Consider the following 27,653-nt stretch of genomic DNA (forward strand, 5'->3'; position numbering starts at 1 on the left):
ATGTGACTAGTGATGTCGAGGCCTCAATTATTCACATTATTCATTAATGACTTGGATAATGGCATAGTAAGTCATATATCCAAATTTGCTGATGATACAAAGTTAGACTACATTGTAGACAGTCTAGATGATAGTATAATATTGCAAAGAGATAGTGACAGACTAGGTGAGTGGGCAAAACTGTGGCAGATGGATTTCAATGCGGGCAAGTGTGAGATTATCCATTTTGGACCAAAAAAGGATAGAGCAGGGTACTTTCTAAATGGGAAGAGGTTAAGTACAGTGGATGTCCAAAGACACTTGAGGGTTCAGGTGCATAGATCTTTAAAATGCCACGAGCAAGTGCAGAAAACAATCAAAAAGGCTAATGGAATGCTAGCCTTTATATCTAGAGGATTGGAGTATAAAGATACAGAGATTAGGCTGCAGCTGTACAAAACCCTGGTTCGATCCCACTTGGAGTACTGTGAGCAGTTCTGGGCACCACACCTTCGGAAGGATATATTGGCCTTGGAGGGAGTGCAACGTAGGTTTACAAGAATGATACCTGGACTACAGGGGTTAAGTTACGAGGAGAGATTACACAAATTAGGCCTGTTTCCGCTAGAATTTAGAAGGTTATGGGGTGATCTGATCGAAGTCTTCAAGATATCAACAGGAAAAGACAGGCTAGATAAAGATAAACTATTTCCACTGGTTGGAGATTCTAAAATTAGGGGGCATAGTCTAAAAATTAGGACCAGACCGTTCAGGAGAGATGTCAGGAAGTACTTCTTCATGCAAAGGGTGGTAGAGGTTTGGAACTCTCTCCCACAAACAGCAGTTGAAGCTAGAACAGTTGTTAATTTTAAATCTGAGATAGATAGATTTTTGTTAAGCAAAGATATTAAGGGATATGGGCCAAAGGCAGGTATATGGAGTTAGGCCGCGAATCAGCCATGATCTCATTGAATGGCGGGACAGGCTCGAGGGGCTGAATGGCCTACTCCTGTTCCTATCTTCCTATGTTCCTATGCACATGGCTTTATTAGCTGAGGCATAGAATAGAAGGGCTGGAAGGTTATGCTAGAACTGTATAAAACACTAGTTAGGCCACAGCTGGAGTATTGCATGCAGTTCTGGTCACTGCACTATAGGAAAGATGTGATCGCACTAGAGAGAAGAAAGAGGTGATTTATGGCATGTTGCCTGCAAAGGAGAATTATAGTTATGAGAAAAGATTGGAGAGGCTAGGTTTGTTTTATTTGGATCAGAGGAGGCTGAGGGGAGACCTAATTTAAGTATATAAAATTATGAGGGGTCTAGATAGAGTGGCTAGGAAAGGCCTATCCCACTTGGTTGAGGGGTCCATAACCAGAGGCATAGATTTATGGTAGGAGGTTTAGAGGGGATTCGAAGGGGATCTTTTTTCAGCCAGAGGGTGGTGGGTATCTAGAACTCACTGCCTGAAAGGGTGGTAGAGGCAGAAACCCTCATAACATTTAATAAGTGCTTTGATCTGCAGTTGAAGTGCTGTAAACTATGGGAAACTGGGATTAGGCTGGATAGCTACTTGTCAGCTCGCATGGACACAATGGGCTGAATAGCCTCCTGTGCTGTAAATTTCTATGATTTTCCAATTGATTCTTGTTTGGCATGTTAAATTTGTATTTTGCAGTTATCAGTAAGGTGATTTTAACCCAAAATGAGGTCAAAAATCATTGTGCAAAGATACTACATGATTGAAGAGTTAGATATTCTGAGTTTAGTATTTTAGAATACATAGCCTGTACATTTTTTGTATTAATAGTTGGCCTAATTTCCCAATACTACAGCATTTTTCATATCAGAGTTCCTGTCTCCTTTTCCATTTTTATTCAGTTTAAAATTCTGGCAAGGTACGGGCCAGGATTTTTCCGAGGTGGCAGGGGTCCCGCTGCTGGGGCTGGAAGCGGGATGCGACCCCACTTCAAAGGACGGCTGGACCTGGGGCCATATTTACAGGCGGCAGCCAATTAAGTGCTGCTGCCGGGCCTGCCTTCCAATTAAGCACAGTAGTCCACCCCCAAGAGCTGAGAGGCCGCCAGTGTTTATCTGGTGGTCTCCCCACACAGCAGAGGACACCCTTGCCACTATTAAAATGCTAGCAAAGGCGGGAAGAGACCCTAAAATGGCCACTTAAGTGACTCAATTGGGTTCCAGGCTGGCAGGCTGTCTATCGCCTTTCCTGCTGCTGGCAAAATGGCATGCCGGTGGGAAGGCATCGGGCACGCCACCCAAAACCTTCCCAGACCTTTTGTCAGACTTCCCACCTCTGACCCTGTCCTCAAAGGGCCCAAAAATCCCAGTCATGGTATACTAATTATATGTTCAGTATAAAGAAGAGCTTACATTTATATCGCACCCTATCGCATCATAAGGATGTCTCAAAGTATTTCACAACCAATGAATGACTTTTGAAATACGATCACTGCAACCCAGTAGCCAGCTTGAATACAACAAGGTCCCAAAACTAGTGAACACAATAAGTATTAAAATAGTGGTATCAAAGACTTTATTTAATTAATAATGGCCTGAATATATTCAGGTTATGCTGTTTTCGTTAGGAACATACAATTAAAATGTAAAACCCACATTTGTTATAGTACAACTGTAAATGTTCCTGCTCAGTATCTTTATGATAGATTTTTCTCATATCAGCAGTGCAGCTCAACATAATGCATTCACAACTTAAACTATGTTATTCAGGGACAATACCAGCTGTACAAGATTGTGTTGCATCAGTGCTGAGCTGGTACCACTTATAAAGTATTTAAACTCATACACTTAAGCCAATATACAATGCAGTCAGTGACGAAGGAATGGCACTCGCCAATCCCCTCTTTGACAGCCGCCCACAAAGTTTTTGCTGGCTTTAGAGCACAAACATGCTGTAATCTGGCATCTGATCCAGCATGGCGCCTTTTACAGCAGATCTGTGGCGTCTGTAAATAAGGTTAGTGCACTCCTGGCTGGTCTCCCACATTCTACTCTCTGTAAACCTGTGGTCATCCAAAACTCTGCTGCCTGTGTCTTAACTCGCACCAAGTCCCGTTCCCCTATCACTCCTGTGCTCACTGACCTACGCTGGCTCCCAGTCAAACAACATCTTGATTTTAAAATTCTCTTCCTTGTTTACAAAACTCTCCAATTCCTCAAATCCTCCCTACTTCTATAATCTCTCCCACCCCACAACCCTCCAAGATATCTGCACTTCTCTAATTCTGGCCTCTTGTGCATCTCTGACTTTAATCGCTCCACTATTGGTGGCTATGCCTTCAGTTGCCTAGGCCCCAAGCTTTGGAATTCCCTCCCTCCATCTCTATGCTTCTCCACCATTTAATACACTCCTTAAAACCTACCTCTTTGACCAAGCTTTTGGTCATCTGACCTAATGTCCGCAATTTTGTCTTTTGTGGCGGCGCGCACTAATAAAATTCAGCCCCTGATTTGAGAATGAGGCAGAGGAACGGTACAATGCGAGCCATGCGACGACCAGAGTCACCATTGAGCAGACCATTGGTCTTCGGAAGATGTGATTTAGGTGCCTGAATCACTCAGGTGGTGCCCTTCAGTATTCGCCAGCAAGGGTATCTCACATTGAGGTTGTCTGCTGCACCTTCCTAACGTGGCACTGCAGAGGCGGGAGGCCATGGATGCTGAGGAAATTGTTCAGCATGAGGCATCCTCAGACAAGGAGGGTGAAGTGTTTGAGGAGGAAAAGGGGGCGCAGCCACCTGGACGTTGGGGGGCAGCAGTTGGAATTTTGCAGGAGTTGGTGCAAGGAAGGCTCGGGAGGCTCTAATACCTGACCTGAGGTTCATGAACCATGCAGTCTGCCAGCGACTGACACGTCAATCTGAATTCAGTCATTCACATCAGCTGGAACCCAAAAGCACTCACCAGCAGGTGCGAATCTTCGCTGCTATGGTCCACATTTCCCTCTAACACACCATGGCCCAATGGTGCACCTTCCCCAAGTCTCCATCTCATGCAGAAGAAAAAGTTTACCTCACATCATCAGTTACTTGAGATATAAATAAACAAAATGAGAACTTTAATAAAGTTTGTGGAAAATTGCACAAAAATTACCATGGATCAAAATTACACCAGTGAAACCTAAATGCAGTTACAGTGATTTCTTAAATCGTTTCCGAGTGCACACGCATGTCAATTCCCCTTCACCACCAGCTACAGCAGAGGCAGGTGGCTGATCAGGCTGCCCTGTGGCTTGGGATGACCTTGGCAGCCGTCCTCTGGCTGCCCGAAGCCATAAGGGCCCCAGCATGTCGATGTGACCCTGAGCAGTCTTAGGACCACCCTTTGTCATCTTGGCATTCTGAGGTGTTAGTGTCACTGGCAGAGGGACCAAGAAGCCACTGTCCATATCAGAAGCACCCTGAGGGAAGCCCCAATTGTAGGCTGCTGTTGCTCCTCTGCCATCACAGGGTTCATTTGGGCCTCCCTGCTGACCTGAGCGGGACGACCACCTAGAGGAGACCCCAGGTGCCTCGTCCCTCTCTCGCATTGCCACTGATACATGGAGCTCACTGACACTGCAATGGTGTGCAAGTCTCTGCGCATCTCCAGGAGGCACTGGGTGGCCTTCTGGAGCTGACTCTCCACAGCAGTCGCCAATCTGTCAATGGAGGAAGCCAGTCGCTCAGATGACGGGGATTGTGCAGAACTCATGGCCTGGAAGGACTCCTCTAAAGTCCGAGCCAGAGTCTCTCGTAATTTGGCCAGATCTTCACGCACCTCACGCTGCACCTGCAACATCTGCCGCTGAATGGATGACCTCAGAGGCTCACTATCATCAGCATGGGGCTCAGCACTGGCCTGGCCTCCCACAGTCCAAGTGTCAGAGGCATTGGCCGAAACTGCCTCTGTCAGCTGGTCCGGCACTAGCGCAGTGCTGGAACCAGGTTGTGACCACGGATCTGAATGCGCTATTAGCCCAACTGAGGTGACTGTATCTGAGCTGGTGTTTGGTGCGGGGAAAGAATGTGTTGCTGCACCCTCTGAGGTCCCCTCCTCCTTCTCAAAGGTGGTCAGATGTCCCCCGGATACGTCGCCTGGCAGCAGCTGTGATTCACCTGCAGTAGGAAACAGAATGATCAGATCTGTGCGACACTCCGGACTGAAGGACATGTCTAAGACTGCAGTCTGGCCACATGTCTGTGAGTTTGAATGCGCGAACAACCTTCATTGCTTGAAGTCCATTGCCCGCACTCTGGGGATCTCACCCTCCTGGCCAGGTGCTCCGGCCTCACCACCTGACCTCAGCAGCCCGTAGCAATGCTTCATTCTCCACAGCTGTGAGAATGGCAATGATTGGCACGCTGCCGCCAGTCCGTGCCCTCTCATGGGCATTCTGGACCCTCTTCTCCTGTGGAGACTCATGACAAGCATTTTGGTTACTTGACTTAAAAGACCACCACTCATCCCATTTGCTGCATGCTGCCTCTGGGACCATTGCCATTCAAGTGTAAGGTTGGCACACTTCTGGACCCTTGTGCCGGTCAGATGTGCCCAGCATATGTCCCACGACAGAGCTGCTGCCATTCACTCCAGATGAAGGGCTTCCACTTTGCAGCATCGACACCGGGATACCCATCCATCTAAGTAAAAAGCAACAAGGACTGAGACATGCCACTCACCCTGGCAGAACGGAGAAGGTCATTGACCCGCTTGTGGCACTGAATCCATGTCCTCCTCACAACCCCGCGGCTGCTGACTTCCTCCACAATCTCCATCCAGGCCTTTCTTGTGATCTGGGGAGGCTTCCTCCTTCTATCTGGTGGGAAGAAGACCTCCCGCCTTGCCTCAACTGTCTGCAGGAGGACGTGCAGGGCGTCATTGTTGAACCGTGGGGCCATCCGATTGGTTCTCTCTGCCATTGCTGCAAGCAGGTACTGGTCCTCCAAGGTCTCAGGCTGGTATCTGTGAAGGTCTGGTGGGTCGCCCTTTACAGTCAGAGGACAACTCCTGTTCCCCTCAGCCTGCTATATGTGTCCTCAATGTAGCACCTGCTCCTCCCACTGTTCTCTGAGAAGCATGCAGCATTCTCAGAACTTCTAAAGGTGCTGACAGCCCTTTTAAATGGCTGTCAGCACCTTCTTCCGGCTCTTGCCGCACACCCGCTGACGAGGACCTTCCTGCCTGCGTGCGCCTTTTCTATTCAAAAGTCCGCCGGCGAGACGCTAATTGGATACCTAGCGCTCTATCGCCGCGGCAACTGGGCGCAGAGTGGGAATGCCTTCGGCACCCACTACCGATTCCCGGACTGCGGCCCCACCAGGTCACGTTAAATTCCACTCAATATCTCCTTTTGTGTCTCGGTGTCATACTTTGTTTTATAATACTCCCGTAAAGCGCCTTGGGACATTTTATTACGTTAAAGGTGCGAGATAAATATAAGTTGTTGTTGTTGGTTCTTCAACTAATCAGGGCCAGAGAGTTTGTTTGGCAGTATTATCATTTACCATGGCATTAAAAACTCACTCCTGAATGCACTAGCCCTACCTTTTTCTGCTGTCTTTATTGCAGAACTCATAGGCAAGCACCCAAGTTCACGCCATTGCATTCATGTCAGTGCCAAGTCATCGGCAAGGACTGCGACAGCGGACCTTGTGGAGGAGCAGCATATCTGTGGCAGCATCTTCCAGATTTCTGCATATAACTGCGTATGTGCGCACACCAGAAGTTGCTGTCTGATTTTAACCCCTTCCCGTAACAGTGAGCGCTGTTGACGACACCGTTATTCTTACTGCAAAATACAGCCCTGTATGTTTAAAAACAATCACCCAAGTATGAAAGATTGTTTGGTGTGTCTCTTCGTTGCATTAAGATTGAGTTACGTACAATATTAATTTAACAGACTCCAATTTAGTATAGGTCACTTTAATAAACTGTAACAATGTTGTGTGATTCCCTTTATGCCAGAGATGGGAAATAGATTTAAAAGACTAATATAACAGTATAATATAAAGATCTATGGGCAGGATTTTCCTTCCTGGGGCAGGAAACGGGACTGTTTCTGGGCCTGATCCCGCCGCCAGGTTAAGCAGTCACAGCCCCGATTTTCACGGGGGCACTCTGTTAATTAGCTGGACGGCAGGTTGAGCAGTCAATTCGAATTGGCAGGGGTGAGAACGGAGGCGGGACAGAAAGAGTGTGAGCCCAATTTAAACTCACCACTACTGTGGCTGCCATTTCACTGAATCTTTTACTGACGGAGCAGCCAGAGGTCGTGGTCCACATTGGTACCAATGACATAGGTAGGAAGAGGGATGAGGTTCTGAAAGCAGATTTTAGGGAGTTGGGAAGCTAATTAAAAAGCAGGACCTCAACAGCAGCAATCTTAGGATTGCTCCCAGTGCCACATGCTAATGAGCATAAGAATAGGATTCATCAATTAAACACATGGCTGGAGAATTGGTGTAGGAAGGAGGGCATCAGATTTTTGAGGCATTGGGACCAGTTCTGGGGCAGGTGGGACCTGTACAAGATGGACGGGCTACATCTTAACAGGACCAGGACTAATATCCTCGCAGGGAGACTTGCTAGTGCTGTGGCAGAGGGTTTAAACTAGCTTGTCAAGTGGGATGGGAACCTGAGGGGTAGCTCAAATTGGAAGGATATAAAGCTGGTAACAGGAAGTAGAAAAGTAGCAAGCGAAATTAGAAGGCAGGCGAAGCAAAGGCAAATTTCAATTAGGCTTAGAATGCAGAATACTGTCAAAAAGACAAGGTTACGGGCACTCTACCTGAATGCACGCAGCATTTGCAACAAAGTAGATGATTTAAAGGCACAAATAGAGGTAAATGGGTATGATCTAGTTGCTATTACGGAAACATGGCTACAGAGTGATCAGGACTGGGAACTGAATACTCAAGGATATTCGATATCTAGGAAGGACAGGCAAAAAGGAAAAGGAGGTAGTGTTGCGCTGATAATATGGGATGGGATCATTAGTACATTAATAAGGGAGGACCTCAGATGGGAAGAACAAATGTGGAATCTGTTTGGGTGGAGCTAAGAAACAGCAAGGGGCAGTAAACATTGGTAGGAGTTATTTATAGGCCACCAAACAGTAGTGGTAGTGTGGGGCATGGTATTAATCAGGAGATTAGAGAAGCATGTGGCATGGGTAATACACTAATCATGGGTGACTTCAATCTGCATATAGACTGGGTAAACCTAATGAGCACTAATGCTATGGAGAACGAGTTTCTGGAGTGTGTTAGGGATGGTTTTCTAGAGCAGTATGTTGAAGAACCAAATAGAGAACAGGATCTTTTAGATCTAGTATTATATAATGAGAAAGGGCTAATTAATAATCTTGTTGTAAAAGAACCTTTAGGGATGAGTGACCATAATATGATAGAATTTTACATTATGTTTGAATGTGAGGTAATTCAATCTGAAGCCAGGGTGTTAAATTTGAACAAAGGAAATTATGAAGATGTGAGGGGAAAATTGGCTGAGGTGGATTGGGAAAATACATTAAAAGGTATAACAGGACATAGGCAATGGATAGTCTTTAAAGAATTATTATATAGTTTATAGCAACTATGCATTCCTTCAAGGCACAAAAACCCAAAAAGAAAAGTCAGTCAACTGTGGCCAACAAAGGAAGTTAAGGATTGTATAAATTTAAAAGAAAAGGCCTAAAAGTTGCCAGAAATAGTAGCAAACCTGAGGATTGGGAGGATTTTAGAATACAGCAATGGAGGACCGAGTAACTGATAAAGAAAGGGAGAATAGAATATGAATGTAAACTAGCAAAAAACATAAAGTTTCCACAGGAGGTTGGTTAGCAAAATTAAAGCACATGGAATAGGAGGTAATATGCTGGCATGGATTAAGGATTGGCTAACAGACAGAAAACAGAGAGTAGGAATAACCGGCTCTTTCTCACGATGGCAGGCTGTGACTAGTGGAGTACTGCAAGGATCAGTAATTGGGCCCCAACTGTTCACAATATATATCAATGATTTGGATGTGGGGACCAAATGTAGTATTTCCAAGTTAGCGGACGATACAAAACTGGGTGGGAATGTGTGTTGCAGGAAGATGCAAAACAGCTTCAAGGGGATTTGGAATGACTTAGTGAGTGGGCAAAAATATGGCAGATGGAATGTTTAGTTTAGTTTACAGATACAGCACTGAAACAGGCCCTTCAGCCCACCGAGTCCGTGCCGACCATCAACCACCCATTTATGCTAATCCTACACTAATTCCACATTCCTACCACATCCCCACCTGTCCCCATATTTCCCTACCACCTACCTAAACTAGGGGCAATTTATAATGGCCAATTTACCTACCAACCTGCAAGTCTTTTGGCTTGTGGGAGGAAACCGGAGCACCCGGAGAAAACTCACGCAGACACAGGGAGAACTTGCAAACTCCACACAGGCAGTACCCAGAATTGAACCTGGGTCACTGGAGCTGTGAGGCTGCGGTGCTAACCACTGCGCTACTGTGCCGCCCACATATATTGTGGAATATAATGTGGAAAAATGTGAGGCTATTCACTTTGTTAGGAGAAACAGATGTGCAGAGTATTTCTTAAATGTTAAGAGATCAGAAAGTGTAGATGTACAAAGGGCCCTGGGTATCCTCATCAATAATGAACTGAAAGCTAACATGCAGGTTCAGCAAGCAATTAGGAAGGCTAATGGTATGTTAGCCTTTATCACAAGAGGATTTGAGCACAGGAGTAGTGAAGTATTGCTTCAATTGTATAGAACCTTGGTTAGACTGCACCTGGAGTACTGTGTGCAGTTTTGGTCCCCTTACCTTAGGAAGGATATTATTGCCATGGAGGGAGTGTAACGAAGGTTCACCAGACTTGTTCCCGGGATGGCGGGACTGTCCTATGAAGAGAGATTGGGGAAACTGGGCCTGTATTCTTCAGAGTTTCGCAGTACGAGAGGTGATCTCATTGAAACCTACAAAATACTTAAAGGGATAGACAGGGGAGATGCAGGTAAGATGTTTTCCCTGGTTGGGGAGTCTAGAACCAGGGGACACAATTTCAAAACAAGGGGGAAGCCACTTAGGACCAAGATGAGGAAACATTTCTTTAGTCAGAGGATTGTGAATCTTTGGAATTCTCCACTCCAGAGGGCTGTGGAAGCTCAGTCATTGAGTATGTTTAAAGCACAGATTGACAGGTTTCTAAATACCAATGACTTAAAGGGATGTGGGGATAGTGTGGGGAAAGGACATTGAAGTGGATGATCAGCCATGATCATATTGAATGGTGCAGCAGGCTCAATGGGCTTAATGGCCTACTCCTGCTCCTATGTTCCTAGGAGATGCAGAGGGCTGGAACCCAGGGCAGAGCTGCCCCTCGCTTTGCCAGTGCCAACCTGGTGCTCCTTCTCGAGGTAGTGAGGAATAGCAGAGAAGTCCTCTTTCCAGAGGGTGGCAGGAGAAGGCCACCCTCCCAGACCAAGCAGGCCTGGACAAGGTGGCAGAGACAATAAGCAGACGGAGTATCGTCAGCAGAAATTGGGTCCAGTGCAGGAAGAGATTCAATGGCCATATTTGCTCTGGCAAGGTGAGTGCAACGCCAAACCCTCAGGACAGGCCTCTGGGTATTCAACCTACAGCAGACACTCCAACTGAGGACCATGAGGGCGCATGCTGATCCTGAACATGGGAGCAGTGTGTGCCCAGGGTACTTACTCAGTAAGGCTCAGAGCCATAGTGCTGCTGAAGACCTGTCCGCAATGATACATGCAGCTTCTTATGTATTTGAGCCATTGGAATTGGCCATAGAGGACAGCAGTGCCTTATCTCTCTCTTTTTGTCCTCGCTGGAGAAAAGTGCACATAATGCCTGTGAAAGGGCGCTGACAGGAGGAAGGGTTCCCTTCCTACACATCGACACCACAATAGAAGAAGGAGCCATAGAGACCACCAGGGTCGCTGACCATAAGCAAATCGGGGAAGGCGAGATTGGCATCCCGGTGGAGAGGGTGAATAGAAAGATGAATGTGTACATTAAGGGTTGCATTGCACTCCAGCCTGTCTGACAGCATGCCGAAGACTGAACTGCATTGGGAAACCTTAGCACTGCAGAGGGTTCTGCTCTCCATGGAGAGTTCTTCTGATCTTTTCTTTTGTCTCTCACAGATGCTGACGTTGCAGTCCAAACACTGATTTCGGCACCATCATCGGGCCAAGTACTGCCAGAGCAGACCTCAGCACAAGCACTGTCACACCTTACAAGCACACCCTCCACCACCGCAGATAATGTCACTTTAGTGGATCCTTGCATTCGCGTGGATATGGTGGCACTGGCTGATGAGCATGTTACGAGTGTGCAGGAGGAGGTGACAGAGGTAGAGGCATTTGTGCGTAGTCCCCCTCAGAGGATGGAAGACAACCATAGCCCTGCTCAACTGGGCACAGATGCAGGGCCTCAAGAGTCACTAGAAAGGAGGCTTAGACCAGCAACAACAGAAGTGCTCCCACATGTCAGAGTTCCCTGAGGCAGTGTGCAGTCATGGGCTGAGGATGGAGGAGTCCATCCAGCTCATGTGCGCCACCATGGCTCAGGGCTTTGAGTGCATGAGTTCCTCCATTGAGAGGATGGCCAACCTCATGGCGATCCATATGCATCAGAACTTGGAGTGCATGCAAAAACTGTTCACAGGATGCATACCACACTATGTAGCCTTGTCTAGTCAGTGGCTCTGATAGCGCAGAGATGTTTGGAGGGGATGCAGTTGTGTCCCTGCTAGTGCTCTCCTTCAGCCATCAGGAGTGCCAGCCAGGGGCTGAGACAGTCAGCAAGGAAGATGAGGATGCCACCCCTCAGGGGGCGCCATCATCATCAGCAGACTCCTAGGCCCCTCTGACTGAGGGAGCATCTGTGCAGCAGAGCCCAGTGACAGAGGTTACCTCTGCAATGACATCAGTGCAGCAGCCTCTGGAGGTGCCCCCAATGGCCACATGTAACTCAGCTCCAAGCTGAGACAAGTGAACAGGCTACCTCCACCTCATCCAACAGCGTAAAGGGAGCACCGTGTAGAAGTGGAAAGAGCGGAGGCCACTGTACTCGGCAAAGCACTGAATGGGTCACTGGCATGTCTATCACCAGTACTAGTACCCTTTTTGTCTTTTTGAACACCATAAATAGTCACACATGAAGCCAAACATGTAAGCCTCCTTTATGAAAGGCAGAACAAGACAAGGGGTATAAAGTGGTGATGGGGAGCAAGGATTTGTGAACAGTGAAAGGATAACCTCTGGCCTGATGTGCATCCTCCATTGGCAGTAATATTTGAGCTGCTCAATGCTGCGTCTTCAATGGAAGAGTTCTCATAAGAAGCCAAAAGTCAGTTCCATACCATGCTGTCCTCCTGGGTTAGAGGGGCTTAGCTGAAATGAGCCTGAATCAGGTGATCCCCGAAATTGATGGCATCCTGACAAGACTTTGAAGCCCTGCACCAGGCCCTTCCTCTGTAGCTGGGGCACCTCTGTATCCTGCATCTTCCTCCTCTTCCACCTCCTGCTCTTCCTCTTCCTCCGATGAGTATGTCCATCTAGCGCGTTACCATCTTCAAGGTCCATACCTCTTTGGTGGGCCATGTTATGTAGAGCACAGCAGACCTCCACAATGCACGAGACTCTTGCAGAAGTGTACTGCAGGGCACCACCTGACTGGTCCAGGCACCAGAACGACATCTTAGAAGCTTGATGGCCTGCTCAATTGTGGTCCTTCTGAACGGATTGCTTTGATTCCATGGCTTCTGTGCCTCTGTCTCTGGTTCTCGTAAAGGAGTGAATAGCCATCTCTTCAAGGGATATCCCATGTCGCCTAGAATCCATCCATGTAGTTTGGGGGGTGGGATGAAACCCTGCAGCACCCTGGATTGCCGGAGGATGAAGGAGTCATGGCAGCTGCCGGGAAAGCAAGCACACACATGCAGGAAGCTTTGCACTTGCTGCTGTTCAAGATTCAATGTATTAACACCTAATCTGTACAAATGCTTTGTCTTTCAACACACCATTAACATATTGTTTGCCTTTGCTCCGTGACCTTTTGGTCAGCTATGTGGCCTGGTCCAATCTAGACCTCCTTTGTTATCTCTTGCCCCACCCCCACATCACTTGCTTATAACCTGTGACTTTTCTAATATTTGTCAGTTCCGAAGGGTCACTGGCCCGAAACGTTAACTCTGCTTCTCTTTTCACAGTTGCTGCCAGACCTGCTGAGTGGTTCCAGCATTTCTTGTTTTTATTTCAGATTTCCAGCATCCGCAGTATTTTGCTTTTATTATATGCAGGAAGCTCTTGTTGTGGTCACAGGCCAGTTGAACACTGAGGGCATGGAAGCCCTTCCTGTTGATGAATCTCATGGGTAGTCACTGGGTGCCTTGATGGCCACATGGTGCAATCAATGACACCCTGCACCTGGGGAAACTCAGCAATGGAGGTGAAACCCACTGCCCTTTGTGCGTGTAGGGCCCCATCTGTCTAGAATTGAATGTACTGTTCAGCTCTTGCAAATAGGGCATCAGTGACCTGCAAGATGTAGTGGTGTGCAGCCACTTGTGAGATGCCACCAAGGTCCACTGCTGATCCTTGGAAGGAGCCAGAGGAGAAGTTCAAGACCACAGTGACTTTGACGTCTACTGGCAGAGCATGCTGGGAAGTGCTGCAAGGTCACAAGAGCAAAATCTCGGTGACCGTCTGGCTGGACAGACGCAGTCTCTTTGCAGCACTGGTTTTCCAACATGTCCAGGTAGCTCCATGTTTGGAGGTACTGCCTATGTTGAGGGTATGGCCTCTGTTGTCTTCCTGCTCCTTGTCCCTCTCCTCTGCCCTCCTCATGCCTGGGGCTATGCCTTTCCTGCAGAGAACATTGCTTCTCAATACCACTTGACCTGAAATCTGGGGGTCGTGCTCCTGTTGCCAGCTGTTGCCCTCCTTGTGCTCAGTTAACCTCCCAATTGTGTTTGGAAGCCTTGCCCCCTCCTGTTATGCCCCTGCGATGTCCAAGCGCATAGTGGCCACTCTCCCCACAACCTGCACTGACCCAATGGCACCTGTGTGCCAATGACCGACTCACCCTCGGAGCCCTTCTCCCTTTTAATCACCAACTTTATTTGTTGGGACAGCCGTGACTGGCTCTCCGCTTTGTATCCAACTCCATGCACCTGGTCTGCCCCTGACCCAACGTGCAGCCCATGCGTCACCACAGATATCTCAACATGCTCTTCAATGAGCTCTTTCACGACCTTAATTGTAGTTATTAACAGATTGGGTGGGTTCTAGGGCTGTCCTCCCCCCGCCCTGGTGAAACTCGTCGGCAGCGGGAATATGACAGGGAACAGGCACACTGGCCTGCGGCGTATTTTTATCCCCCGCCTACCTCCGTTCCAGCCCCCGGCGGGACCCAAATGTTCAGCCCTATGTTTCCCAATTAATCATTAAATAAACAAACTTAAGTGATATTTGTTCATTTTAAATTTGTGTATACAAAAATGTTGGAAAAGACTAAGGAGCTTCACATGCTCTTTATAAAAGCTCTAGTTTATTTTCAGGTCATGGAACTGTTGCTGTATCCTGTACTAAATTCATTAGCATTTACTGCAGGGCATATCCTTGAAGCATTAACAAGATTATGAACCCTTTGTTAGTGTGTGACGATTTTTCTTTCTTCACAGCACAGGAGCTGGCACACTATGAAGAGAAACATTTACTGATGGGGAGTAGCCTGCAAACCACACAGAATCAGCTCAGTGATCGTATCGCAGAGATTGTGCGGCACGAACAGGCAAATCGTAAACTACAATCTGAGCTCAAAACGCTGAAAGAACAGGCAATTAACAACAAAGAAGAGAAGGAAGAATATAGGTGACATATTTAAAGCTTTGTTATCCAGAAAGCAGGGTACTGCTAACTTTGCCAGTGTCATATTTCAGACAAATTGACTTGGAAATTTATAATGTTTATAATGGAAACTGTGTGTAGAATTAAAAGTTCTGATTGCACCCTCTGCTAACTGTGGTGCTGCAGTACCTCAGTTTTGCATCTTGCAGCTACTCAGCCTATAATGCAGAAAAGCACCTTGTTCCAGCCAACTCTCCTTTCCTGCTCCCCAAATTGTTGTGCATTTTGCTCTGTAACTATAAGTAATAATATAAAATCAAATCATTATATAAAAATAAGGAGAGCATATATATCTTTAAAATGGCATCCGAATTATGTATGTGGGCCATGACACAATTAACCCCACCCTCTAACTTTGTTTCACTTGAAGACTGCACTTGCCCTTCACTCCTTGTATGCAACTCCATGAACAATCGACTGGTTCAAACAAAAACCTGATATAAGCAATTCTTCACAAGGTTCCAGTTTAGTTCTGACTTGCATATAACAGGAATCCAGATTATGGCCCTGAAATTCTGCAGGACTCTCCTGGTTTCTTGCCATAATCTCAGCATGTAATAGGCAGAAACCCCAGAGAAAGAATGTTAATAGCTACTTTTAAGCGATAATGCCATTTCTCCCAAGGGGTTTGCCAGTCTTATGCTTGCAAATCCTTGCAAGACTTCCAGGCATGCATATTTTTGCATGTCTCTGTCATTATGCTGTTAAATGTTTCCAACTTGCCATAAAATTTTGTAAATTAAGTATTTAAATTGTGGAGAATTTTAATTTGAAAGAAACTGACCTAAATGAGTCAGCTGAAGTCACTGATTGAGATGTCAGTCGTGAACTGTAAATGCAGATCTTAAGAATACTCCTTACAGTAGTTAAACATTCACAACAAACCAAGATTCAGTAACTGACTAGAATGTGCCCAATAACTAACCAGGTAAAATCTATTTCCTTTCAGACTTGGGATTGTTTATTGGAACAGCTTAATATTTTAAAGCTTGTGCAACTGTTTCATATCAGACTCTTGACCTAATCATTTGTTTTTCAACCTCAAACTGCAAATACATAACATTTAAAATACACAATTTAACAGAATAAACACTTAATCCAGAATAATGTACATTAATGCAAATTGGATCCATTTTGATATATTAAAATAAAGTAGCCAAATTCAGGCCTCCCCATATTCAGATACAAAGGCTTTTTTTACTTCCGGTAATGTTGCAATTGGTGGTTGTCATCCCAATAAGGAGCTGAAGATTTGTATCCAATCCATAGCAATCTTGTAGGATTATTGCAGATGATTTCTAGTGCTCTGTGGGGAAAGGAGTTATGGAGCTGTTGCTGGCACTGACAGAGGTATCCTTGATTTAGTAGTCTGCTGAGGTTGTGGCATGCATGCACATCCCTAGAAGACTGGTGATGGAGTGCATCTGAATCACTGGCAGGATTTGTCTGATTCACAAACAGGCTTATGTATAAGTATATGCCTGGCAAACTATTACAGTTTGCATCTAAGTCTCTGGCAGGGTACAGGAAGTATGTGCTAGAGTCTCTGGCTATGTAAAATAGTATAATATTTCAACTTGGGCATTTTCAATTTGAAGTTCAGATTCACAGAAGTTGAATTTTAAATCACTCAAATCCAAAATCTGAAAATATTCAAATACTTAGCCCTAGTCTTCTTCTTTGGCCTCCTTGTCTCGGGAGACAATGGGTAAGCGCCTGGAGGTGGTCAGTGGTTTGTGGAGCAGCGCCTGGAGTGGCTATAAAGGCCAATACTAGAGTGACAGACTCTTCCACAGGTGCTGCAGAAAAAATTGGTTGTCGGGGCTGTTACACATTTGGCTCTCACCTTGTGCTTCTGTCTTTTTTCCTGCCAACTGCTAAGTCTCTTCGACTCGCCACACTTTAGCCCCGCCTTTATGGCTGCCCGCCAGCTCTGGCGATCGCTGGCAACTGACTCCCATAACATGTGATCAATGTTACAGGACTTCATGTCTCATTTGCAGACGTCTTTAAAGCAGAGATATGGATGACTGGTAGGTCTGATACCAGTGGCGAGCTCGCTGTACAATGTGTCCTTGGGGATCCTGCCATCTTCCATGCGGCTCACATGGCCAAGCCATCTCAAGCTCCGCTGACTCAGTAGTGTGTATAAGCTGGGGATGTTGGCTGCCTCGAGGACTACTGTGTTGGAGATGCGGTCCTGCCACCTGATGCCAAGGATTCTCTGGAGGCAGCGAAGATGGAATGAATTGAGACGTCGCACTTGGCTGATATACATTGTCCAGGCCTCGCTGCCATAGAGCAAGGTACTGAGGACACAGGCTTGATACACTCAGACTTTTGTGTTCCGTGTCAGTGCGCCATTTTCCCACACTCTCTTGGCCAGTCTGGACATAGCAGTGGAAGCCTTTCCCATGCGCTTGTTGATTTCTGCATCGAGAGACAGGTTACTGGTGATAGTTGAGCCTAGGTAGGTGAACTCTCGAACCACTTCCAGAGCGTGGTCGCCGATATTGATGGATGGAGCATTTCTGACATCCGGTCCCATGATGTTCGTTTTCTTGAGGCTGATGGTTAGGCCAAATTCGTTGCAGGCAGCCGCAAACCTGTCGATGAGACTCTGCAGACACTCTTCAGTGTGAGATGTTAATGCAGCATCGTCAGCAAAGAGGAGTTCCCTGATGAGGGCATTCCATACTTTGGTCTTCGCTCTTAGGCGGGCAAGGTTGAACAACCTGCCACCTGATCTTGTGTGGAGGAAAATTCCTTCTTCTGAAGACTTGAACCCGTGTTAGTAGCCCTAGTAAGTAACTATCTTTGTTGCTTATGATATAAATTGCACTGAAACCACTTTTTTTCCAAGCACTGGGTCGCCTACTGGTTCTAAGGATCTCTCTATAGCCATTAAATGGGGGTGGATTTTCGCCGAGACTAGTATCTGAGTGGCTAGCCAGTGAAATGTGCTGGCCAGTCACTCAATAGTTCTGTTGGGAGGCCCAGTCTATTTCTAGGACCAAGCTTCATTTGCTACCAACAGAGAATGTATGTATTACTGGCATCACCTGTTGGTGAGTTACAGCTGGTGTCCTCCACTCACCAGCCCACCACCAAAAAATAACCCCTGGCCCCCTCTCCCCACCCCCCCCCCCCCCCCCCCCCCCACTGCTGATAACCTTGTTACGTCACCAGTTTGGGAACTTCTAGTTTAGGGCAATTTTACTGCATTCTAAAAAAGTTAATGGAATACCATATAGATGAATGAGAGTGGGCAGGTTAATACACAGTATAAATTACATATCATTTTGGATTTTTTGCACTATGGATATTACGCAGGATAGGTCATTTTTCCTACATTTGGTTTAAAAAGCATTATTTGTAATATGAACATACGAGTTAGGAGCAGGAGTAGGCCACTTGGCCCTTCGAGCCTGCTCCGCCAATCAATAAGATCGTGGATAGTCTGATTGTAACCTCAACTCCACATTCCCGCCTACCCCCAATAACCTTTCACCCCCTTGTTTATCAAGAATCTGTCTACCTCTGCCTTAAAAATATTCAAAGACTCTGCTTCCACTGCCTTTTGAGGAAGAGTTCCAAAGACTCTCAATCTTCTGAGAGAAAAAAATTCTCATCTCTGTCTTAAATGGGTGACCTCTTATTTTTAAACAGTAATCCCTAGTTCTAGATTTTCCCACAAGGGGAAACATCCTTTCCACATCCACCCTGTCAAGGATCTTGTGTGTTTCAATCAAGTCGCCTCTTACTCTTCTAAACTCCAGCAGATACAAGCCTAGCCCGTCCAACCTTTCCTCATAAGACAACCCGCCCATTCCAGGTATTAGTCTAGTAAACCTTCTCTGAACTGCTTCCAATGCATTTGCATCGTCCTTAAATAAGGGGACCAATATTGTAAACAGTACTCCAGATGTGGTCTCACCAATGCCCTCTATAACTGAAGCATAGCCTCCATACTTTTGTATTCAATTCCCCTCGCACTAAATGATAACATTCTATTAGCTTTCCTAATTACTTGCTGAACCTGCTAACTAACCTTTTGTGATTCATGCACTAGGACACCGAGATCCCTCTGCATGTCAGAGCTCTTCCATCTCTCACCATTTAGATAATGTGCTTCTTTTTTATTATTTTTGTCAAAATGAATAATTCCCCATTGCTTGTAGATATTTTTCTTTTTATTTATATGAAATCACATGAGCTAACCTATCAAACACCTTCATTTCATTTAAACCTTTTATTACCTTTTTTTTATATTTCATATTTAAATCTTCCATTTGATTAACAGTATAACTTGAACCCTTTTAGTTAACACCATTTAATAAATTGGAATTTTTGTACCAAAAAATAACAAATATTCATTTCAGTGGATTGTCAGAAAAGCAAGCTGACATCATTGCTGGAATGTTTTCCTATCATCATTTAAAGAAAAAGGTTGTCCGCACAGTCAGAACAGAAGTGTTAACTACATGATATGCCAATAGTTATTAGGTAGGATTAGTAATTAAGTGATGGGCTGAAGAATAAACTGGGCATTAGTCAAACCTGAAATAATTCATTAAGTATTTTCTGCTGCAAACTTGGCAAATGTAATTGTTGGTGTATTGATTGGGCTTTATGTTGGTCTGGTGGCATGGGTGGAGGAGAAAGGCACTGGGAGTCAGCAGTATCGATTAACCATTAAAGGCGTTAGTGGTTTGTGATGTCTGTTTGTTGCTAGGGCTTTTCTCAGTGAGAAATATTTCTTTTGACAGCATGAATGAGTAACTATAGTGCAGCACGGAAAATGGCTCATGATTTCACGCATTATTACAGATGGGCCATTTTATCCATTATATTGAACACTTCAGTAGGAATACATTTGTAACACTAAATTACAGCAGAATTATCCCATAGATTTTCAGATCAATGTTTCTCATCATTATAGACAGTAAGGCTGAAATGTATCCTAATATTCTTTGGAATAGACTGTTGTAAGGAAAAATAAAATACAAAACAAGAACAGAGCTCAATTGGTTGGTGTACCATCCTACGTCACAGAATGGTGGGAATCACATGGGTAGATTGGCCTTTCATTAAGTTTTTGGGGGCTATTCCACATTATTATAGGGCTGGGGGCTGCTAGTGGAAAACAAGTGCCCGGGGCAGACTGTAGGATCTGGCCGGCCAATATTAGGTGACCAAGCCCACCTCTGAGTCTAGAAAGTAGGTACATTGGCTTGGAGGTGTTCATTCTACGGGTTGTGGGGAGGGACGTAATGTGTCAACCCAGAGGAGCTTGAGGAAGCCTGGAAGAGTCCTCATGCTACTCCTGGCCCCACAAAAGGAAAGTAGTATTTCAAAGGTGAATTTGAAAAAACCCCTCATCAATTATTCACAAGCAAAGGTTTTTGCAGTTACAATATCATCTTAAGGTTCTCTTTAATGCATATTTGCCTGTTGGCAGCCACCTAGTAACATTGAACACTACTTGTATATCAAAGTTCTTGCAAATTCATGAGCCAAAGGCACCAACAAAGGGAAATTAGAAGTCTGAAATGACAACAACTTTTACATTTGTTTTTGGTAAGTAATTCCAGCCATTGATCTCAATTCTTGAGGGAAATGTTTTCAGATGTTATTAGGGGCAGGGGTTTGGTGAAATGCCTCACTGATGCATTTTCCTTTTCCAGCCTTCCCAAGTCAGCCTGAAAATGAGGGGAGATAAGTAAAGGAATATCTAGGCCTGGGTCTCAATGACCAGCCAATGTTATCGGAAACAAAATGGTGCATATTCTCAGTAGGATCACATTCAAATCTCATGAGTATACAAAGTGCAGCTGTCAAGAATATTCTAATACTGGGGAAATGCACTTGTAAACATATTTAGTTTTTTAGTTTTTTTAGTTTTAGAGATACAGCACTGAAACAGGCCCTTCAGCCCACCGAGTCTGTGCCGACCATCAACCACCCATTTATACTAATCCTACACTAATCCCATATTCCTACCACATCCCCACCTGTCTCTATATTTCCCTACCACCGACCTATACTAGGGGCAATTTATAATGGCCAATTTGCCTACCAACCTGCAAGTCTTTTGGCTTGTGGGAGGAAACCGGAGCACCCGGAGAAAACCCACGCAGACACAGGGAGAACTTGCAAACTCCACACAGGCAGTACCCAGAATTGAACCCAGGTCGCTGGAGCTGTGAGGCTGCGGTGCTAACCACTGCGCCACTGTGCCGCATATTAAGATGAATTTTCCAGTCCTAATGAACATCAAGTTCTTATCTATTTTTATGAGCCTCCTCTTAGTTATTGGAGCTGACGTCTATCAGATAGGGCATTAAGCAGAGGCCCCATCTGCCTCTCTAGTGCATGTAAAAGAAGTCTTGACATAATTCGAAGAAGAGCAAGGGAGTTCTCCCAGTGTCCTTATACGTATTGTTCAACCAGTGGTGCTCCACTCCACTCCAATGCTTAATCAGTTAGAATACTATTTAGTTGTTACTCTCCAAGAAGTTTTAGGCTTGCTTCCTCCATAGTTTCAAATTGCTGCATGTTCATACTGCATTAAGACCACTCCAGCATTAAATACAGGACTTTCTGTGCCACTCCCACCCTCAACCTTTCAAGAAATCTTTAGGCTTCCTGGCATAAGTAGACAATTGCTAATGGGCCATTTGTTTATGTCCCGCCCAGTAAAGCCTGGCTCGGGTATAAAATTAAAACCCGACCCAGGCCCAAGTCCTTTAATTTTTTGCACATGCTGGACCCAACCCGAAAAATATCAAACATGTTATTGAAACATAAAAAACTGTAGATTAAAAAGAAAACAAAACAAAACAGTACAGTCCAGCCCAACCCGACCTGAGCCTGAATGCTGGACAGAGAATATAGACCCGACCCGAACCCGACACACGTAGTCGGGTTTGGTCGGGTTCAGGTCAGGTAGCCAGGCTTTACCGGCCAGAATTATTTAAATTTGGGACAGGGTCAGGCCATTTCGCTGCATGCATATTGTTGTCTGCTCCAACAGATGTCACAGGAAGCTACTTGAATAGGAAAGGATTCCACTCATTCAACTTTCAGCAGGTTATGCAAGCATATGGATACTATTCTGGCAGTTATCATGATGCCTTTAATTTCCATGTTTCCACTCTTTTAACCCAGGCCATTGGAGGAGAGGTTGGCTGCTTGGGGACAAACAAATGTGACTCCTGACACCTATCAAGAAACCATGATCTTACGCTGAATGCAGATTCAGCCAAATTCATGTATCCACCAGAGGCCTTATAGAGCATACCGAACAACAGTTCTATTGCTTAAATAGGTCTGGAGGCATCCAGCAGTCCAGTCCCCAAAGATTGTCATGCATCACCATCATGTGTTGCATGCTTCATAACTTCACCCTTCAAAGGGGGCAATCCATTGAGCACCACTGAAGGAGGATGATGAGACCAAGGAACAACACCCAGGGTCCTCATAGGATGGCGAAGTAGATCAAGACAGCAGTAAGAGCTATTTGGCAGCTTTCCTTAAACTATTCCTGCTCCCTACACCAGCAGTCCTTCCCAACATTAATCCTAATCCTTCCAGACTCTAAGAGATGGTGTTCAACCCAAACACCAACATTTCTTATTTCTGTTAAGTTGCATTGCCTGGTCAACAAATACTCACAAAACAAATGTTCCACAGGATTTCAGAAATTAAAAAATTGTCTAGCATTTATATAGTGCCTTTCATGACCACAGGACAACCTAAAATCCTTTACAACCACTGAAGTACTTTTAAAGTGCAGTCACCGTTGTAAAGTAGGAAACGTGGCAGTCAATTTGTACACAGCAAGTTTCCACAAACAACAATGGGCTGGATTTTAAGGAGCCCTCGACATCGGGATCCATGGCGGGGGTGGCTTGAAGATGGCCCCGGATGAGGCCCATGGGAGGGCCCGGTCTGATATTACCGGCGGCAGCTAGGCCTCGTGGCGGCACCTCCCCCCCCCCCCCCCCCCCTCCACCACCACCGCTCAGCAACGGGACCGCAATTTAAATAAATTAAAATAAGCAAATTAATTAATTTCAGTCCGCCTCCTGATGTCCTGCCGCAATCTTCAGCCTGGCAGCTGGCACTCCTGCACCTTTGGATCCCTGTCCGAGGAAACAAACCGCAACACTTGTAGGGGGGAGGTAAGTTTCTCAGTGCGGGGGGTGGGGGGGTGGGGTGGGGTTGGGGAATGGCTTGAAGTTGAAAATTTGTGCAGTTTGGGGGGGAAGGTCAGATGGCAAAGGTAAGTGTTTTGGGGTGAAAGAGCAAATAATTAATTTAATTGTTATGGGGGGAGGGGGATAGGGGCAAAAGAGATGTATTTATTTAGTTTAATTCCATTTCCCTTTAAATATCAAAATTTCCCAGTAGGGCTGACAGCCTTTTAAAAATGGCGTCAACGCCTGCGCACAGCAGGGAATGGATGCCACTGCCGGGAATGGACAGCCCGCCCCCTCCACGTGATCGGGGGGGGAGGGGTGGGGAGGACGGCCTGCCCCAACTATTTAAATGAGCCACCGCACTTGGAATCGCAGCGGCTCTTTGGCGTGCAGACTGCCATTTTTTCCGCCTGCTGCTGAAATTGGCAGCAGGCTTATAAAATTTAGCCCAATGTGATAATGACCAGATAATCTGTTTTTGTGATGTTGATTGAGGGATACGTAATTGACCAGGACACCAGGGTAACACCTCTGCCCTTCTTTGAAATAGTGCCATGGGATCTTTTACATCCACCTAAGAGGGCAGAGGGGCCTCCGTTTAACTTATCATCCAAAAGAAAGCACCTCCACCTCAGTACTGCACTGGAGTGTCTGCTTGATTTTTGAGCCCAGGTCTGGAGTGTAGTGCAGAGTGTGTAAGGGAAGAGCTCAGCTTGAAATGTAAAGGATAGGTAGATGGCCAAACAGCCCGCTGCCTCTCACCTCCAGCCTGGCCATCTGCCACATTGTCCTCTCCTTCTCCCAATGATGGTCTGTACTAGCCTTTCCCTTTGGTATGAGTACTTGTGTGGCTGCAGATCTCCTCCTGTTCTGTTCATCTTTCAGGAAAAGCTTGTACACAGCAGGTAAGAGAAGTGTGTGAGTAGGCTAATGTCTACTTTGTCGAAGAGATGTGAAGATGTATTAGGCAGCTTGGCATAGTGTGCATGATGAAAGAAAGCAGCAACAGGTGTAGGGAAGTTGGACCAACAGTTGTAAGGACAATATCAGGTGCTGAGTCTGAAAGTACAAGCAGATAGGTGAGCAGTGAAGTGTGCTGTTCTGATTTGAAGAGGGAGGGACTGGAACTCAAATGCAATCTTAAGTATAAAAACAGAAAATGCTGTAAATACTCAGCCGGTCTGGCAGCATCTCTGGAGACAGAAACAAAGTAGAAGTTTCAGGTCTGTGATCTTTCATCAGAACAGATGAAAGGTCACGATCTGAAACATTAACTCTGTTTCTCTCCACATATGCTGCCAAACCTGCTGAGTACTTCCATCATTTTCTGCTTTTATTTCAGATTTCCAGCATCCACAGTATTTTGCTTTTGCAATCTTAAGTATGCTGTACAACTGTAGGACAGAGCTGTCAACAGTGCTTTGTAATAATTGAGCATAATATTTATTTATAAAGTATGGAAATGGAGTTTTAATCTTTTCATATTGATACCCTAAAATGTCATATATGTGACCTTAGGTGAACATTCAAGGAAGAAAATTGTGCACTTTTATGAGTATTTCTCAACCACAGTGCCAACCAGCATCCTTAATTGGATTCTTTCTTTTTTCTTAATATACATAGGGTACAGATTGAAAAACTGAAAGCTGAGAATGCTCAGAATAAACAGAGTTATGAAAGTGCAGTCATGGAAGGACTGAGGTATCAGCAATCCGTCTGCAAGATGGAGATGGAAGTCAACAACAGCAGAGAGCAGATTAAAATGCTACAAGAGCAGGTGGGTGAATTCTCCTGGCCCTGTGGAGAGGGGGTTGGAAGTGCGTGGGTGGCTGGGAATGTAGCAGGAAACCCTGTTTTGACAGCTCCCTGACGCTGTCCCACTTCTGTGCTACTTACCTAGGGGCGGGCTGCCACGGAAATCGGCAGCCCACTCCAACGAGGTGCGCAGGTAATGAAGTCAACTAAGGCCCCAATCAAGGGCCAATTTCTCCCTGCACTGCAACTTTCCCGGTGTCGCACAGGAATGCCCCCCGCCCCCCCCCCCCCCATGTCAGGAGCCCAGCATTGCTGCGGAGGCAGCCTCTTACTGGGAGGACAGCAGGCCATGGGTGACTGAATTTATAGGCAGCATAAGGGGGCCACTATGCTCACAAAGGTCGAGGAGTGACTGCAGACAATTCTAGAGGGGTCAAGCCTCCACCCTGAGTTCTCTCACTTTGTCAGCTTTTTCACCACTGAAGAGGGAAGCCTTTATCAGCACCTCAATTTTGGGGCACCCCCCAGGTCTCTTTGTTCTCCAGCAGCATTCACCACTCCCGGTGGGGCTGCCATCCGGACATTGCTGCGGACACTCTTATTGGGCCTCCCACTTCCCTGATCCACCTGCTGCCCTTAATTGGATGGTGAACGCAGAGATGACCAATTAGGAGGCCACCTCACGCCATGCGCAGGCTTGGGGACCTGCATATAGTCCTGACATCAGGACACATGTGGATCCTGAGCTCATGGGCATCAGGAGCCTTGCGTCGGGGTCATATGCGGGCACTGCGTCTGCGCTTGTCGTCAAGGCATCTGCGGCGCAACTTTATGTCAGGCAGGATCATAATTGGCTGCTTCCATGTTCGCAGTCCAATTAAGGATGGGGCATGTTCCTGAGGCAGGAAGGTGGGTGCTGCTGAGTCAGGAAGGCAAGCACAAGGGTGCCTCAAAATGGAGGCACTTTTGGAAGCCTGCTGAAAATGCAAAATTAAAGAAAGCCCACAGTTTTTAGGGGCATCGGTGTGGAGGGAAACTGCTCTGCAGGAATGGTTTTGGCTCCAGCTGCAGCCTTTTCATGCTTGTGGTTCATTCATTGGGCCAGAGAGAAGAGGCATCAATAACGATCCAGCCTGCTGTGGGAAAGACTCAATGGGAAGCCAGGCCAATGCTGGAAAAATGCCAGCGGGTTCTTAACATAGCCTAATTGGCTGCCCGCCTCGGTGGAGTGGGTTACTGATTCCCGTGGCATTCCCCCACCCCCGGGGGAACAGTGTCAGGGAGCCAACCTGATGTTCAACTATCTGAGCTACCACCCCCCTCCCCACCCGACCGTCTCTGCCTCCATGGGAAAATTCAGCCCAATGTCTCTGAAGTTCACAACCCCTTCTATTCATCCTGTGTTATGAATGAAGTTGTACATATGGAGTTCTAAGCATGGATATGCCTTTTCAGATACTTTTTTAATCTCAGATAAGAATAGATGTGTGTGAAATTTTAGCAAGATCAATAATTAAAAAATTACATGTTTGCGTTTTTATTTTATGACAGACGGTCACGGTAGTAATGTCATCATGATTACAATAGGTTCTCTTCAGCGAAAATGACTCATATTCATAGTACAGTCATCAGAATATGGTGTGAATTAGGTCCTTTTAGAACAAAGGTAACTTGCTGAATATGAATTTTTAGAGTGTGCCATAGCTTTCCCTGGAATGTGAAAGAAGTGACCAGTTGCCACCACCACCCCAATGACATTCACCCAATGGGCCCATAAGAACATAAGAAATAGAAGCAGGAGTGGGCCATAGAGCCCCTCGAGCCTACTCCACCATTCAATGAAATCAGAGCTGAACTTGGATCTCAATTCCACTTGCTGCCTAATCCCCATATCCCTTGTTTCCCCTCAAATCCAAAAATCTATCTGAGTCTTGAATATACTCAACAACAGATCCTTCACAGCCCTCTGGAGCAGAGAATTCCAAAGATTCATAAGTGAAGAAAATCCTCCCTTTCTCAGTCTTTAATGGCCGACCCTTTATCCTGAGACTATGCCTCCTAGTTTTATACTCTCTCCAGCTGAGGAAACAACCTCTCAACATTTATTCTGTCAAGTCCCATCAGAATCTTGTATATTTAAATGATATTACCTCTCATTCTTCTAAACTCCAGAGAGTATTGGCCCAATTTACTCAACCTTTCATTATAGGTCAAACTTCTCAACCCAGGAATCAATCTAGTGAACCTTCACTGCATCGTCTCCAAATAAAGTATATCCTTCCTTAGATAAGGAGACCAAAACTGCACACAGTACTCCAGGTATGGTCTCACCAAAGCGCTGTAAAAGTGTAGCATGACTTCCTTTTTCATGTACTCCAGCCAGTTTGCAATAAAGGCCAACATGCAATTTGCCTTCCTAATTGCGTGCTGCACCTGCATGCCAACTTTCTGTGTTTCTTGTCCAATTATACCAAATCTCTCTGAACATTAACATTAAAAAAATTCTCACAATTTAAAAAATATTCTGCTTTTCTACTCTTCCTACCAAAGTGAATAACCTCACATTTCCCCGTATTATACTCCATCTGTCACCTTACTGCCCACTCACTTAACCTGTCTGTATCCCTTTGCAACCTCTTTGTGTCCTCCTCACAGCTTACTGTCCCACCTAGTTTTGTATTGTCAGCAAACTTGCCTATATAACTCTCAGTACCTTCATCTAAGTTTTTTTTATTTGTTCTTGGGATGTGACCATGGC

General features: G+C 45.7%; 1 protein-coding gene across 1 annotated transcript in view; it reads left to right on the top strand.

Moving 5' to 3' along the window:
- Window positions 1–27,653, top strand: part of LOC137378580 (early endosome antigen 1) — a 1,009,825-nt gene that overhangs the window by 852,946 nt on the left and 129,226 nt on the right. Inside the window, exons 30-31 of the mRNA XM_068048885.1 lie at window positions 14,711–14,900; window positions 24,764–24,917. Of these exons, the coding sequence (XP_067904986.1) occupies window positions 14,711–14,900; window positions 24,764–24,917 (344 nt within the window). The remainder of the gene's footprint in view (window positions 1–14,710; window positions 14,901–24,763; window positions 24,918–27,653) is intronic.

This window comes from Heterodontus francisci, chromosome 17, assembly GCF_036365525.1.
Source record: "Heterodontus francisci isolate sHetFra1 chromosome 17, sHetFra1.hap1, whole genome shotgun sequence".
In the NCBI taxonomy this organism is placed as follows: domain Eukaryota; kingdom Metazoa; phylum Chordata; class Chondrichthyes; order Heterodontiformes; family Heterodontidae; genus Heterodontus; species Heterodontus francisci.